The following is a 15905-nucleotide window of genomic DNA, read 5'->3' on the forward strand; positions in this document are numbered from 1 at the left end:
TGTCCTGGGAGATCCTGATGTTTAATTTAGGAAGCACCCAGTCTCCCTAGTCAGGGTCCTTAGAGCTTCATCATAGTGACTACACACTGGCCACTTGAGGGCACTGTGGATCCATTGAGTGGGCCACTGATAGCGCTGTCTGAGAGAGAGAGGGTTAAGGGAGACAGTCTTGATTTCGTCTCTGTATCAGAGATGTTACTAGATGAACCAGAGGTACTGCTGGCACAGGAAGAGTTAATCATAGTCTTACCAGATCAACCGATATGCAACGTGTATTTGTCATGACAGGAAGCCTTGAACTGCAGCCTTGTGTGGCCTCTCTAGCAACCTAGGTTTGATGGGGAGTGTGATGAGGGTTTCAGCAGGGCAGCCTGGATAACCCAAGCCAGGCGGAGACAAAGGAGCATCTGCCTCAGACGAAAATCTCAGAAGCTGTGGGGATGGCTGTCTGCCCGGAAGCCTGCCCCCTCTCGCTCAGCACAGCTAGCTTCCCCTGCCCTGCAGGAAGCTGGACAAGATGGTGGAAAGCCTGAGTTAGCTGAGCTAGTCCTGGAGTACAGGGTGCCTATGGGAGCCTATAGGACGATGACATCAGAACAGTGACATCACAGTAAAAACCTCCAAAAACGGTAAGGAGGAGCAAAAGCCCTGCTTTCTCACCCCAGGAGACCAGCACCCTGAGCAGGGAGATGCTTAGTCCTGACCTGCCTGACTCTGCCTGGAACACCAGGCTCCTCTGCCATGTCATGCTTTGTCTCCTGGGAGCAGGTGAGTCCTGAGTACAGGTGGGACATCCCTGCATCCACAGCGTTCAATTGTTGCTGAAGTGTCAAACTCTCCTGAGCTGAGTCTTCAGCTTCTGTCTCCTTCCTCCACAGGTTCAGTGGCTGCTGGAGTCATCCAGTCCCCAAGACACCTGATCAAAGAAAAGAGGGAAACAGCCACTCTGAAATGCTATCCTATCCCTAGACACGACACTGTCTACTGGTACCAGCAGGGTCCAGGTCAGGACCCCCAGTTCCTCATTTCGTTTTATGAAAAGATGCAGAGCGATAAAGGAAGCATCCCTGATCGATTCTCAGCTCAACAGTTCAGTGACTATCATTCTGAACTGAACATGAGCTCCTTGGAGCTGGGGGACTCAGCCCTGTACTTCTGTGCCAGCAGCTTAGGCACAGCCCTGGAGAATTACTGGCTTTCTGTACCCAAACCCTCCTATCTCACTTGGGGATGTAATAGGGAGAAGGAGGTGGGGGCTGCCACACAGATTTAGCTAAGCCCCAGAGATACTTCTATTCTTTTCTAACATTTTCCCCTGCCCTGCTGAGCTCAGTGAGAGCTCCTGCACTTGTGGGCTCCAGACCCACTGGAAGTTCTCACATCTTAGCCAGTACTTTTTAATTCCTAGCAAGTGGCGGGAGCTCCTACTCTGTGCCAACATATGGGTATATGTTTTAGTGTGTTTCCTGTTGCCATACAGAATACCTGAGACTGGGTATTTTATAAAGAAATGAAATTTGTTTCTTACAGCTCTGGAGGTTGGGAAGCCCAAGGTCAAGGACCCACATCTAGTGAGGACCTTCTTGCTGGTGAGGACTCTGCAGAGTCCCCAGGTGGCACAGGGCATTACATATGAGGGGGCTCATGAAAGATGGTCAAACTGGCTTTTATAACAGACCCAATCTCATAACTAACTAATTCCTTCTATAACCCATAAATCCATGAATGGATTAACTTTTACGAGGGCAGAGTCCTTAAGACGCAGTCACCTTCCAAAGGTCCTACCTCTCAACACTGCTGCATTGGGAACCAAGTTTTCAATATATAAATTATTTAGGAACACAGTCAAATCATAGCCGTACACATTGCGGGTTTTTTTTTTTTTCTTTTTTGAGACAGGGTCTCACTCTGTCACCCAGGCTGGAGTGCAGTGGTGTTGTGATCATGGCTCATTGCAACCTTGAGCGCCTGGGTTCAAGCAATCCTCCCGCCTCAGCTGCCTGAGTAGCTATGACTACAGGGACACATCACTACAAGGTGTGTCCCCAGTTCCTCAGTTCCTACAAGGTGATGTGTCCCCCTGCCTGGCTAATTTTTTTTAATTTTTATTTTTGTAGAGATGAGGCCTTGTCATGTTGTCCAGATTAGTCTCAAACTCCTCAAATGATCCTCCTGAGTTCATGTATTTTAATGCAAAGATAGACATTAGCATATCCACTTTATAAATGTAGAAGACTTCAGTGTACCATTTTATAGATAGGAAGCTGTAGCTCATGAACTTCTCCAGTATTTCATATTTCCGAGGATCAAAGGCAGGATCCAAACCTATGACTCCATGCCTCCAAAATAAAATTTCTAAAATTCTATAGTGTTTCCTGGGCCTTGGTCAATGAGCTACAGCAGAGCACTATTCTTCCATCTCAAGACTAGCCAAGCAGTAGAAGAAGGTCACTTATTACGGAATGTGGTTACTATGGCTTATGGCCTGCCAACCTCCAGGACATGTAACTTCCGGCCGGAGAATATTTGTCCTGTTTTAGTTCCATAAAGAATGGGGCCACAATATGTCCTAATATAGACATATAGTGACAGGGGCATTTCTAATACATCAGAGGGTTCAGTCAAGGAAACAGAATCCTCTAGGAATTCCAGGGAGAATAGGAGTTAATACAGGGAATTAGTGGTTATAAACCACTGGAAGGCTGAGAAGTGGGAGGTTCTCAGAAGGTTGAAGCTTGCACTCAGGCCCTCCACTAGTGATCACAAAGGCTGAAGTTGCTACTTTTGCCCAGGTCAGGGACTACTGGAAATAGCTGAGAGTCATAGTGGTCTTGCAGTGACCAAGAGGGTGATTCACAGGAAAGTATCCAGCGGTCGTTGCAAATCCACCTGTCTGTTGCTGTCAGATAAAAGTCTTTATTCTGCTTCTAACTTTTCCACAAGTATAGCTTACTGGGGGAAGCAAAACTGTTTTCAGAAACTTGCTCTCAGGAGAATCTAGGAAATGTCTTTTTTTTTTTTTTTTGAGATGGAGTCTCGCTCAGTCACCCAGGCTGGAGTGCAGTGGCGCGATCTCGGCTCACTGCAAGCTCCACCTCCTGGGTTCACGCCATTCTCCTGCCTCAGCCTCCCTAGTAGCTGGGACTACAGGCACCCGCCACTACGCCCGGCTAATTGTTCTGTATTTGTAGTAGAGACGGGGTTTCACCATGTTAGCCAGGATGGTCTCAATCTCCTGACCTCGCGATCCACCCATCTCAGCCTCCCAAAGTGCTGGGATTACAGGCGTGGGCCACTGTGCCCGGCCTGGGAAATGTACTTTCAAGTCTTCTAGCTCTTGCAATAAGAGAGAGAGAGAGAGATTGTTGGAGGACATTTAGGGGTACTCAGTGCCAAAAGACAATCATCAGCACACCCAGCTATGCAGCAGAGAAATGGAAAGCAGGAGAATAAATTTTATATTTTCTGTCAACTTGTTTATGAAAATTTATTTTATATATATAGCTTTGCTGTTGTCATTTAGTTGTTGTTCACTTGTTAATTTATTCAGTAGATATTCCTGGAATACCTATTATGTTAAAAATTTCCTTGGAATACAGAAAATGAGATGTAATTTTTCAAGTTACACATTCTGTCTTTAAGAAATCTAAAGTCTGGCAAGATAATATATCCCTAATTATTCATACACGCATTTACAATGTATGAAAGTCCTTTCAATCAGTCAGTTTTCTGGCAAGGAACAGACGACACAATCAAAAAGGCTGAAGTGAAAACAATTTAATCAAAGGACTATGTTTAGAGGGGTAAACAGACTTAGGGACACCAAGAAGTGTTTGAGGGACCAGGGGTTTCCAGCACATTGGGAAGCCAGTACAACTAACTGCTGGGCCTATGGAGAAAGGGGTGGGAGGGAAATTCTGTGTTACTGGAGGTGCATGCAAGTAATGAGAAAAGTTTCCCAAAGGGGTGAATTCAGGACCAGAGCTAGGAAGGGGAAGCCCAGATATGCTGAACTTTCTCTTCACTACCCTTCAATGTCCAGCTGATGTCTTCCACTGGAAAGCCCAGCTGAAAGCCTGGATAGCACTGTTTGCTGAAATCGGTCTTCAGGGGCACAGTCCAGGGCAGTATGGGGCAGGGAGGCGAGAGTCGGTTGTGGGGAGCATTGGGTGCGCATGTAGAACAGCCAGCACAGCAGCTACCAAGTGTATGATGTGCCATTTGCAGATGCATGTGCAAGTACACGGTGGACAGAGACCAACTTAATTCTACCTCGTTTATGTGAACTTAGAGAAAATTCCCTTGCTGATTGCTAATAACAAGCAATATTGTTAATCCCATTTTCTCTGGGCCGTATACCAGGTACATTATTTCAATTACTTTCTTAAGAATTTCAAAAGGGAGAACAATTTACTCCCATATTACAGGTAAAAAACTGTTAGAGAATTTAGATTTTCTAAAGGAGGTACAGCTAACAAATATAGAACTTGGACTCACACCTAGGCCATACTGACTTTCAACCTGTGCTTGAAGTTACTCCACCCTATACATTTTGGTAGAGGAAGATACCTTCAACATTGGAAATCTAAATATCTCTTTTAGAAACAATGCATCTGACACAAACCATTTGAATAACATCTTTCACGTGGGAGGCTACTTGCTAAAGAGGAAGATCCTCAGAGATGAGGAGACCTCAGTGGTTTATCTTCTGATCCCTTGGGTCAGTGATGTTGAAAACATTTGGCTAAACTGAGGCCAATCATATATGTCTTACAGAGATTTTATACATGTAAATAAAACAGAGTCTAATACATAGTATAGGCTCAATAAGTCTTAGGTCCCTATGAATTTTCTGACAAATCTCTAGTCAAGCAGTTTTTTACTTTGTGCAATCTGGTAACAAAGGCATACACAAATTACTTTTGTCTGATTCACCTATGATTCAGACACAAAGTCATCTAAAATGCAAATATAGTAGTCTGATAATTCATTGGCAAAACTAACACAAACAGTTGTGTCTTAAGAGAAAGTGAAAATGTTGTACCTTACAGCATTTCCTGCTTGATACTGAGTCTGATATGCAAGGTGTGATGCTCCCATAAAGTTGTGAATTCAGAGCAATCCTGATGGATTCCATCTCCTGTTGCTCCAGCACAAACTCAATATTGTACCTTTATCTTGGTTCCCTCTCTCCCTATTTTATTCTCCCATCTTTCTTATTCCTAATTCCTGAGATCCTTTCCAAAATAAACTACTTTCACCAAAGCCCACGTCTCAAACTTTGCCTTCAGGGGCAGCTTAAAACTTTGACAGTGATAGAATGGGATGACCCTCTAAGACACTTCTCTTTGAAAAATGCCATGGTTTTCTTTTAGTTATACGCCATGCATTCATTCAGAAGTCTTATAATGATATGTGAACTATCTCTTCCAAGTTCATTTTGACTCATTCTGAGTTTCCAACAGATTCACATGGGTCTCTGCTCAGTTAAGGCTCTGAGCTTATTTGTAACTGAATAGACTAAGTTTATGTTTCACAGCTTCAGGGTCTGCCTGGACTCAAAGAACCATTCATTTCTTTCTTCAGTCATTCAACAAAAATTTAACAAGCATATGTGCAGAGTAGATCCAAGTTTTGTGGAACATGAGGCTTATAAAATTTTAGGGATCGCTTTGAAAAAGAGAATAAAAAATGACAATGTCTTGAAAAAATTCTGTGTAAGGCCAGGCACAGTGGCTCATGCCTGTAATCCCAGCACTTTGGGAAGCTGAGGCGGGTAGATCATTTGAAGTCAGGAGTTTGAAATCAGCCTAGCCAACATGGTGAAACCCTGTCTCTACTAAAAATACAAAAATTAGCCAGGCACGGTGGTGGACGCCTGTAATCCCAGCTACTTGGGAGACTGAGGCAGGAGACCCACTTGAGCCCAGGAAGTGGAGGTTGCAGTGAGCAGAGATCAAGCCATTGTACTCCAACCTGGGTGACAGAGTGAGACCCTGTCTCAAATTAAAAAAAAAATAAATAAATTCTGCACAAGTGAGAAGGCCTGAAGTTATTCTTCATTGACTTCATGGCAAATCCACTTCTAGCTAGTTACCGTGTGTAGGCACCATGTAAATGTGTGAAAAACATCAGCACAGAAAACAGGCAAAGCTGCAAAACAAGGTGTATGTTTTCAACAAAAGAAAATTTGTAAATCAATAATGATCAAGTAATACAAATGTAAATACAAGGAAAATATTCCTGGTAGATGTTTATCTCTCCAGAGAAGTCAGAGTATTGTTGAGAATTCTATTGGTGGATCACACCTTATTTATTGATGGATCACACCCTATTTTGATAACAATTCTCAGAGCTCTTGGATTCCATGTGCCCTACCCCAAAGAATCTGAGCCCTGAGATGGAAAGCTCTCCTTTCCTGTCCTGACTCAACCATGGGCAATGATCTCTTTTTCTGTGTGCCTTTTGGTCTCCTAGGACCAGGGGAGTTCTGGGCATAGATGGGAAAGCTCTTCCTGGGCTTGCCAGGCCCCAGCCACAGCCTCTCCATGGGGGTGTTCATGGGTCTCCTCCCTGTCTCCACTTCAGATTCTGTAGCCATTCTCACTGGAGCATGAGTGTAGGAATTACCCACCCAGGTTACATCAAGATGTGCAGTCACAAAAAGGGATCCTCACACCGAGATGTGACCTGTATCTGAAATAACAATAGTACCACTATTGACTAGATGTAAATTTTGCACCACAGCACATTTACGGTTCAATCAATATCCTCCCGTTTGTGGTTATAAGACCTTCTGAATGGACACAGGACATTTCCCTGTGACCCTAAAAGCACCAGACTAGTGTACTTCTGGGCAAATACCTCACATACAACCCTAATGAGCTTCCTCTTATTTTTACACAAAAGAAAAAAAGGAGGGTGGGTTTTCCCCACATAGTCCATCAACTCACAAGCCAATCTCCTGCAGAAATACCCTCACAGATAGACCAAGAAATGCTGTTCTACCAGCTACCTAGGTATGCCCTAGCCTGGTCAGGTTGGCACCGAAAATTAACCATCACAAAACTCATGAGAACACAGAGGTCTAAGTTCTGATGATGAGACCCCTATTAGGTGATGGAGACTCAGGTGGCCTCTCCTAAAACAAAGGGAGAAGTCATATCTGTATTAGTTATACATATGTGTATATGTACATACATGTATGTATTCTATTGGTTCTGTTTCTCTCTGAGGACGAGGTGGCCTAGATCCTTCCCTTTCTGGGTAAAGGGTGGAAGCAGTGTGGATCATTACTTAGTGTGTTCTGATAGACATGTGTCACTATGTACTTGTTCTTTGTGCCTTAACATTTCTTCCTGTTGCATTTTAAAGCATTTTCATAGTATGTGGTGTTGCCTAGCAGAGCATTCTCATAGCAAAAAAATGTATATATGTATACATATGCATATATACATTCTATTGGTTCTGTTTCTCTGGAGAAACAGTATATATGTATATATATACACACACACACACTATATATGTGTGTATATATGTACATATATGTGTATATATATACTCTCTTTATATATTCTATATATATATATATAGAAAGAGAGAGAGACAGAAAGAAGAGAAGAGAAGAGAGGAGAAGAGAAGAGATCTATTAGGGAAATTGGCTCACGTGATTACGAAGGCTGAAAAGTTCCCCAGTATGCCAGCCATCTGCAAGCTAGAGATGAAGCAAAGCCAGTAGCATGATTCAGTCCAAGTTTGAAGGCCTCAGACCAGAGAAGCCAATGTTGTGTCTCTCAGCCTGAGACCAAAAGCCTGACAACCCAGGGGATTGCTAATGCAAGTCCCGGAATCCAAAGGTAGGAGAAGCTAGAGTTCTGATATCCAAGGGCAGTAGAAGACACATGTCTCATCTCTGAGAGAGAATGCAAATTCACCCTTTCTGTGCCTTTTTGTTTTATCCAGGCCCCCAGCTGACTGGATATTGCCCATGCACATTGAGAGTAGATCTTCCCCACACAGTTCATCAATTTACAAGCCAATCTCCTCCAGAAATACCCTCACAGACATACCAAGAAATGTTGCTGTACCAGCTATCCAGGTATGCCTTAATGTGGTCAGAATAACACCTAAAATTAACCATCACACTACCAGCGGGAATACACAGAGGTCTGAGCTCTGATGATGAGGCTCCTGTGAGGTGAACTAATGTGACAGAGCATAAAACAATATACAAATTGTATTGATCCTGACCTTAAGACTTTTTGAAACCTTCCCAGATGTCAGGTGGCTCTTTTAACAGAGGCCATCACTGTAGGCTGACATCCAGTTATCCAGAGTTTGAGAAAAGATAAAATCTAGTAAAAGGTACTTAGAGGCAAATTTGAGGAGATGAGTTATAAAGGACACCAGACTGCCATGAGAATGTCCCTTAGACTACATCAATTTGGAAACAATTAAAACAGCATATAAATGAGGAATTGTATCGTAACGGGAATAAAATATGCAGAGAGGAATGCATTTTCTTTCTAATAACCTGCAAAGAGCATATGCACTTATGTCTTTAAAAATAGTCTACAAATTATTCCCATTCTGAGCTGTTAAATTGTATATATGTCCTATAAAATATTGTTGTATATACCATAAATTACATATATATACAATGAATATATGTGTGTATATATATATATGATTTATTTTTGTGGAGAATGGAAGGGATGTGGCAGGTTAACTTTCCAGCACAACTATTTGTCAGGGGCACTGATGTCATCGAGTCACTGAATACCTAAGTTCTATTTCCCCAAGCAGGGCTGGGAGACATGAGATCCTGGCCTGGACCTGAAATGGCCACAAGGTTCTTCTTCTATGTGGCCCTTTGTCTCCTGTGGACAGGTGAGGGCTGGTCACAGGTGGGCTTCCCTCCCTGGAATTCCCAAGGCCTCAATACAAGCCTTTTTCTTAGGCTTACAGCATCAGGGTCTGTTGTTTTCTATTACAGGACATATGGATGCTGGAATCACCCAGAGCCCAAGACACAAGATCACAGAGACAGGAACACCAGTGACTCTGAAATGTCACGAGACTGAGAACCGCCGCTATATGTACTGGTATCGACAAGACCTAGGGCATGGGCTGAGGCTGATCCATTACTCATATGGTGTTAAAGACACTGACAAAGGAGAAGTCTCAGATGGCTACAGTGTCTCTAGATCAAAGACAGAGGATTTCCTCCTCACTCTGGAGTCCGCTACCCGCTCCCAGACATCTGTGTACTTCTGCGCCATCAGTGAGTCCACAGTGCTCCGTGGCTGCCTCCTCTCTGCACGTAAACGGCAGTTAGAAAGACTGAGGTCGCTCTGTGTCTATCCCCACCCTGGGAAGTCCAGGCCTCCACAGAAGTCAGAGGGCCCTGGCCAGCCTGGAAGCCATAGAGCAGGGGCCTTATGACCCTCGGTGCTGACGTCCATTCCTACCCCAGTCTCAGACCAACTGGAGGTCACCCCAACACCCTTAGCTTGCTGAGTCTCTCTTCTGCAGCTCTCTTTTGCTGCTTGCAGAAAGGAAAAGGCATCATTCGTTGAGATTAGTGATGATTCTTTTAACCCCAAAGCCTGGACTCCTTCTCTCCCCTGTGGGCTTCAGTTCCTTCTTCATCTGCCCCTTTCCCCACGCTCCACTATCTTTCCACTCATAGTCATGAACCTTCACTCCTGACCTCTGTTCCTGGCTGCCTTTCTTCTATGGGGCAATAGCCTCATGGGGCCCTCTATCATTTGTCCTTCACCTACATCTCCATCATCATTTTGCACAAGTCTCCCCTGGCTGTCTCTGCTCCAGCCACGCTCCTCTATGTTCAGTTATTTCCTCATATGTGTTATGTTGTTTCCCACCATGGGGATGTGTTTTTACAGATTATTTCTTCTACACTGAACATATGTTCCTCCCTCTTATTCCTAAGTCTCTACTTCATTCCTTATGTGAAAGTATATTTCAGGTACATTTACTCTTAACTATAAACAGAAAAACTTAAATTTCACTAAAAGAAATTAAGGAAAATATTTTTATCCTGTGAGGGAAGATTTTTTAGTGGAAACACAAAAGAACACATGCCATAAAAAATAATACTGGATGGGCATGGTGGCTCACACCTTTAATTCCAGCACTTTGGGAGGCCTAGGCGGGTGGATCACTTGAGCCCAGGAGTTCGAGACCAGCCTGGGCAACATGGCAAAACCTCGTCTCTACTAAAAACACACAAATTAGCCAGGGGTAGTGGCGTGTGCCTGTAATCTCAGCTACTCTGGAAGCTGAGGCACGAGAATCACTTGAACTCGGGAGGCGGAGGTTGCAGTGAGCCGAGATGGCACCACTGCACTTCAGCCTGGGTGACAGAGCAAAACTCTGTCTCAAAAAATAAAACAACAACAACAACAAAAAACTGACATTAGTTGTATTAATCATGTATCAAAACGCATGATAAAAAATGAAAAGTCAAGCCACAGCCTGGAAAAGGCATGAGGAATGCATGCAAATGAAGAGGAATCAGCATGACAAACACCATTTATGCTCACAAAAGTCCCTTGGCTCCCCTACAGTTCTAGGCTTCACATGCAGTTAAAGGGCTGGGAACATATGAAGAGGTTCTGTATAACTGGATGTGTGCAGAACTGATGTGGGCAATCCCAAGGCTGGCCCTTAGAAATAACTTGCGGTGGCCACGCGCAGTGGCTCATGCCTGTAATCCCAGCACTTTGGGAGGCTGAGATGGGCAGATCACGAGGTCAGGAGATCGAGACCATCCTGGCCAACATGGTGAAATCACGTCTCTACTAAAAATACAAAAATTAGCTGGATGTGGTGGTGCGCGCCTGTAGTCCCAGCTACTCAGGAGGCTGAGGCAGGAGAATCACTTGAACCCGGGAGGCGGAGACTGCAGTGAGCCACGATCACGCTACTGCACTCCAGCCTGGCGAAAGTGTAAGATTCCGTCTCAAAAAAAATAAAAAAAAAAAAAAAGAAAAGAAAAAAGAAATAACTTGTGGCACTGTGAAGAGAGTCCTCAAGTAGACACAGAAATTAGCTGCAAAAACTCATGGGATATAGCATACAGTGGCACTTATGGTTAAGATTTATTACAGTGTCATAGTAAATATTCATCAGCAGATCATATGAAGAAAACACACAGGAGGAATCTAGAGGAGTTCACACATTGGCTTCCTTATGCTGTCTTCCTCCTGGGAGGGGTCACAAAGAGCTCACCTCCCAGCAACAAAAATGCATTAACACGTGTGCAATGTTTCTGCCTGTGGAGCTCATCAGCGACTCAACACCCCAGAGGCTTTAGTGGAGGCCGGTCATAGAGGCACTCACTGCCTAGTATGAACCCAAAATCCACAGCCCAGAAGGAAATCTGGTGTTCAGCACAATACTGTTTGCAGTATCAGTCTAGGCACAATGAGCTACTCCTCTCGGTTAGGAGAAACTATGTCAGTGCAGGGCACTGCTCACCAGCCAGCTTCCCAGATGTCAGCCAAACGCCAATCTCGCAAGCAGGACTTTCTAAGCACCACAGTCTCAAGCCTGCTGTTGACTGTTGTCTGTACAGATACCCTTCAACTCTTTTGCCATGCCCTAATAAACTTGGGAGCTATGCAATACAGATTGACTAATGATAATATGGAAGCAGCCTGGCTCACTGGGTCATAATTTGGTGAACAACCATGAAAGAAAGCTACTTATGGCCTGCTGGGCTTTGTGGACATGGAAAGCAAGACTTCATAGAATTAAGCCAATGAGATTTTAAGATTTATTTTTATTTTATTTTCTGTAGCATAGCTGTTCTTATCTAATAGAGTTGGTATCTACAATGGGTAAAGCATTCTCATAACTTACTAAGAAAAAGACAACCCAATAAAATGGCAATACTTAGTCTAAATAGGCATTTCACAGAAAAGTAAACATAAATTACTACTAACATAAAAATAGGTTCTTGGGCCAGGTGCAGTGGTTCATTCCCATAATCCCAGCACTTTGGGAGGCTGAGGTGGGCAGATCACTTGAGGTCAGCAGTTCGAGACAAGCCTGGCCAACATGGCGAGATCCCATCTCTATAAAAAATACAAAAAATTAGCTGGTCATGGTGGGATGTGCCTGTGGTCCTAGCAGCTACTCGGGAGACTGAGGCACAAGAATCACTTGAACCTGGGAGGCGGAGGTTGCAGTGAGCCAAGATCACCCCCTGCACTCCAGACTAGGTGACAGAGCAAGATCCCGTCTTAAAAAAAAAAAAAAAAAAAAAAAAAAAAAAGAATAGGTTTTTAACTTCACTTAGAATCAGAGTATTCCAATCTGAAACAGTAAATTATGAATGCAAACTTACCAGACTTTGAAGACTGGAAAGGCTTCAAAGAAATGATAGTCCCAAATATGAGAAAAGATATGGACTAATAGAACTGTATTATACTACAGAAGAAAATTATAACTGATGTGGTTTTGTTCTGTGTTGCCACCCTCATCTCAAATTGTAATCCCAATGTGTCAAGGGAGGGACCAGGTGGAGGTGACTGCATCATGGGGGTGGTTTCCCCCGTGCTGTTCTCCTAATAGTGAGTGATTTCTCACAGGGCCTGATGGTTTAACAGTGGCAGTTTTCCCTTCTCTTTCTCTGTCCTGTTGCCATGTGAGACATGCCTTGTTTCCCTTCTCCTTCTGCCATGATTGTAAGTTTCCTGAGGCCTTCTCAGCCATATGGAACTGTGAGTCAAATAAACCTCTTTATAAATTAAATTACCCAGTCCCGGGTATTTCTTCATAGCAGTGTGAAAACAGACTAATACAATAACTATATCAGAAAACCCTTTCTGAGATATATTCTGACAAGCAACATTTTGAAATAAATTAGCAATATAGTTGACCCTCTATATCAGCTGATTTGGAACCCAAGGATACGAAAGGCTGACTGTGAGGAAGGTGGGCACCCTTGGATTAGGGTATCAGCAGGGTTTCCTGGAACCAATACCCTCGGGATACTAAGAGATGACTGTGTGTTTAAATTACTTGAGTTCCTTTCATTGTCTTTAGGGTCCATCATGGAGAATTGAGTTGTCAATATTTATTTTAGCCATTTTGAAGGTTTTAATTGACATTTAAAAATTAACATTTAAAAACTGTGGTTACACATATATGTATAACCATGGTTTTACATATATATAATATATAGTATATACGTTACCACAGTTTTATACATATATAAAATACATATTACCACAGTTTTTAAATGTTAACTTTTAAATGTTTTATATATACATAAACCATACAATTTTTCACCTTAGCAATTTTAAAATGTACAATTAAGTGGAATTACGTACATTCACAATGTTGTAGAACCATCACTGCTGTTTCCAAATGTTTTTCATGATCTCAAACTATACCCATTAAGCAATAACTCCATCTTTCCCATGCTTCTCAGCTTCTGGTAGCCTCTAATCTACCGTTTGTTTATATGAATTTACCAACTCTAGATAGTTAATTGATGGGAAATCATAAGATATATTTCCCTTTGTGTCTGTCTTCTTTCACTTAGCTTAATGCTTTCAAGATTCATCCATATTGTAGCATGTGTCAGAATTTTACTCCTTTATATAGCTGAATAATACTTCATTGTGTGTATAGACCACATTTTGTTTATCTCATCATCAGCTGATGGACATGTGGGTTGTTTCCACCTTTTGAATATTATAAATAATCTTGTAATAAACACTGGCCTACAAGTATCTGTCTGATTTCCTGCTTTCAATTATTTTGGGTGTATACCTAGGGGTGGAATTGCTGAGTCACATGGGAATTCTACATTTGACATTTTGAGCAACTGCCCAACAGTGTTTTATAGCAGCCTCAGCATTTTATTCCCACAACAATGTAAAAGCCTTCCAGTTTCTTCACAGCCTTGCCAGCACTTAATTTCTGTTCTGTTCTTCTTTTTAAAAATTATTATAGCCATCCTGGTAAATGCGAAGTGATACCTCATTGCAGTTTTGATTTACATGTTCCTAATGACTAATGATGTTAAGCATCTTTTTTTGAACTTTTACTTTAAATCTGAAAATTTTATTATATATACTTTAGGTACATAACATGATATTATGAGATACATACCTACAGGAAAATGGTTACTATAGTGAAACAAATTAATATAGCCATCATCTCACATAGTTACCCATTTACTCCCTGTGGCAATAACAGATATAATTTACTCATTTAGAAAATTTCTGAATATATTAACTATAGTTTTCATGTGGCACATTAGATCTTTAGACTTCTTCATCCGCCTATCTGCTATCTTGTATCATTTGGCCTAAATGTTCCCATTTCCTATTCCCTCCCCCTGCCATCCTCCCAGTTACCACTATTTCACTCTCTCTGTATATTTGAGTTTTTATAAATTTTACATATAAATAATATACACTATTTCTCTGTGTCTGGCTTATTTCACTTAGCCTAATGTCCTCCAGGTTCATCTATGCTTGTTGTGGTAAATGGCAAGATCTCATTATTTTTTTTTAGGATCAAATAATACTCCATTGTATATGTATGCCACAGTTTATTCATCCATTTGTCCATCAGTAGACACTTAGGTTGTTTCCATATCTTGGCTATTGTAAATAATGCTGCAATGAACATGGGAGTGCAGATATCTCCAAGAGGTGGGATTTCATTTTCTTTGTGTATATACCAAGAAAAGAGATTGCTGGGTCATAAAATTCTATTTTTAATTTCTTTAGGAACATCTACACTAATTTTCTTAATGATTGCATCAATCTACTTTTCCACCAACAGTGTATAAAAGTTCCTTTTTCTCCACACTCTTGCAACTTATCTTTTTAATGATAGCTATCTTAATGGGTGTGAGGTGCTATCTCATAGCAGTTTTGATTTGCACTTTTCTAACATTTAGTGATATTGAACATCTTGGCCATTTTTATGTCTTCTTGGTAGAAGTGTCTGTTTAGGTCCTTTGCTCAGTTTAAATAGGGTTATATGTTATCTTGCCAAAGAGTTGTATGGGGTCTTTATATGTTTGGTATATTAATCTCTTATCTGACATATGGTTTGCAAATATTTTTCCAAATCCATAGGTTGCCTTTTCATGTTGTCGATTGTTTTATTTGCTGTGCAGAAGCTTTTCAGTTTGATTTAGTCCCATTTATTTTTGCTTTTGTAGCCTGAACTTTTTGTATATCGAAGAAATCATTGCCAAGGCCAATGTCAAAGAGCTTTTCCAACATGTTGCATGTAATAAACTGAACTTAGATAGAAGACCTAAACATTAGATATTAAGCATCTTTTCATATATTATTGATCATTTGTATATCTTCTTAGGAGGTAATGGCTTTTCTTTTCCAGTTGTTTTTTAGTTTTGCTTTGTCTTTAGATTTTAGTAGTTTTACGGTTATAAGGCTAAATGAGGTTGGGGTTGAACTTCATTTGGGAGATTTGTTGCTGTTAGTGTTTTTAGTGCATATTCTGAAACATTTTTAATATACTGTATAACAGAGAATAAGTAAATTGATTGACATTGCTGGGAAACAGAGTTCTTACAAAGGGAAGAGGGATACAATAAGAAATAGGGAAAGACAAGGAAGAAATCTGTGGTGTTTATTTGAACTGGAGGTATCAATATGAACTTATTATTTAAAAATTATGTATTTCCTAACTCTAACCATACAATATGTAAGAAGCAATATGAAGTCGATGGACAATTGCTTTATTTCTTTGTAGTTGTGTTCCCAGTAGTAATGGGCAGAATTATTGCATGTTATTTAATTTCTAAATGTTTCTAAAAGAAACAAAGCAGAAATGGCTTCTTCTACATCCAGAGCAGGGAAAGTCAAAAACATCTTTTGGCAGAA

The 15905-nt window shown here is 41.6% G+C and overlaps 1 gene segment (V, D, J or C); it reads left to right on the forward strand.

The window, feature by feature from the left end:
* The first annotated feature begins 272 nt into the window (after nt 1-272).
* LOC129041627 (T cell receptor beta variable 13-like) lies at nt 273-3470 on the forward strand. The segment is given in 2 exon segments: nt 273-768; nt 879-3470. Coding segments are annotated over 2 exon segments (474 nt in total).
* The last annotated feature ends 12435 nt before the right edge of the window (nt 3471-15905 follow it).

Source organism: Pongo pygmaeus, chromosome 6 (genome assembly GCF_028885625.2).
Source record: "Pongo pygmaeus isolate AG05252 chromosome 6, NHGRI_mPonPyg2-v2.0_pri, whole genome shotgun sequence".
In the NCBI taxonomy this organism is placed as follows: domain Eukaryota; kingdom Metazoa; phylum Chordata; class Mammalia; order Primates; family Hominidae; genus Pongo; species Pongo pygmaeus.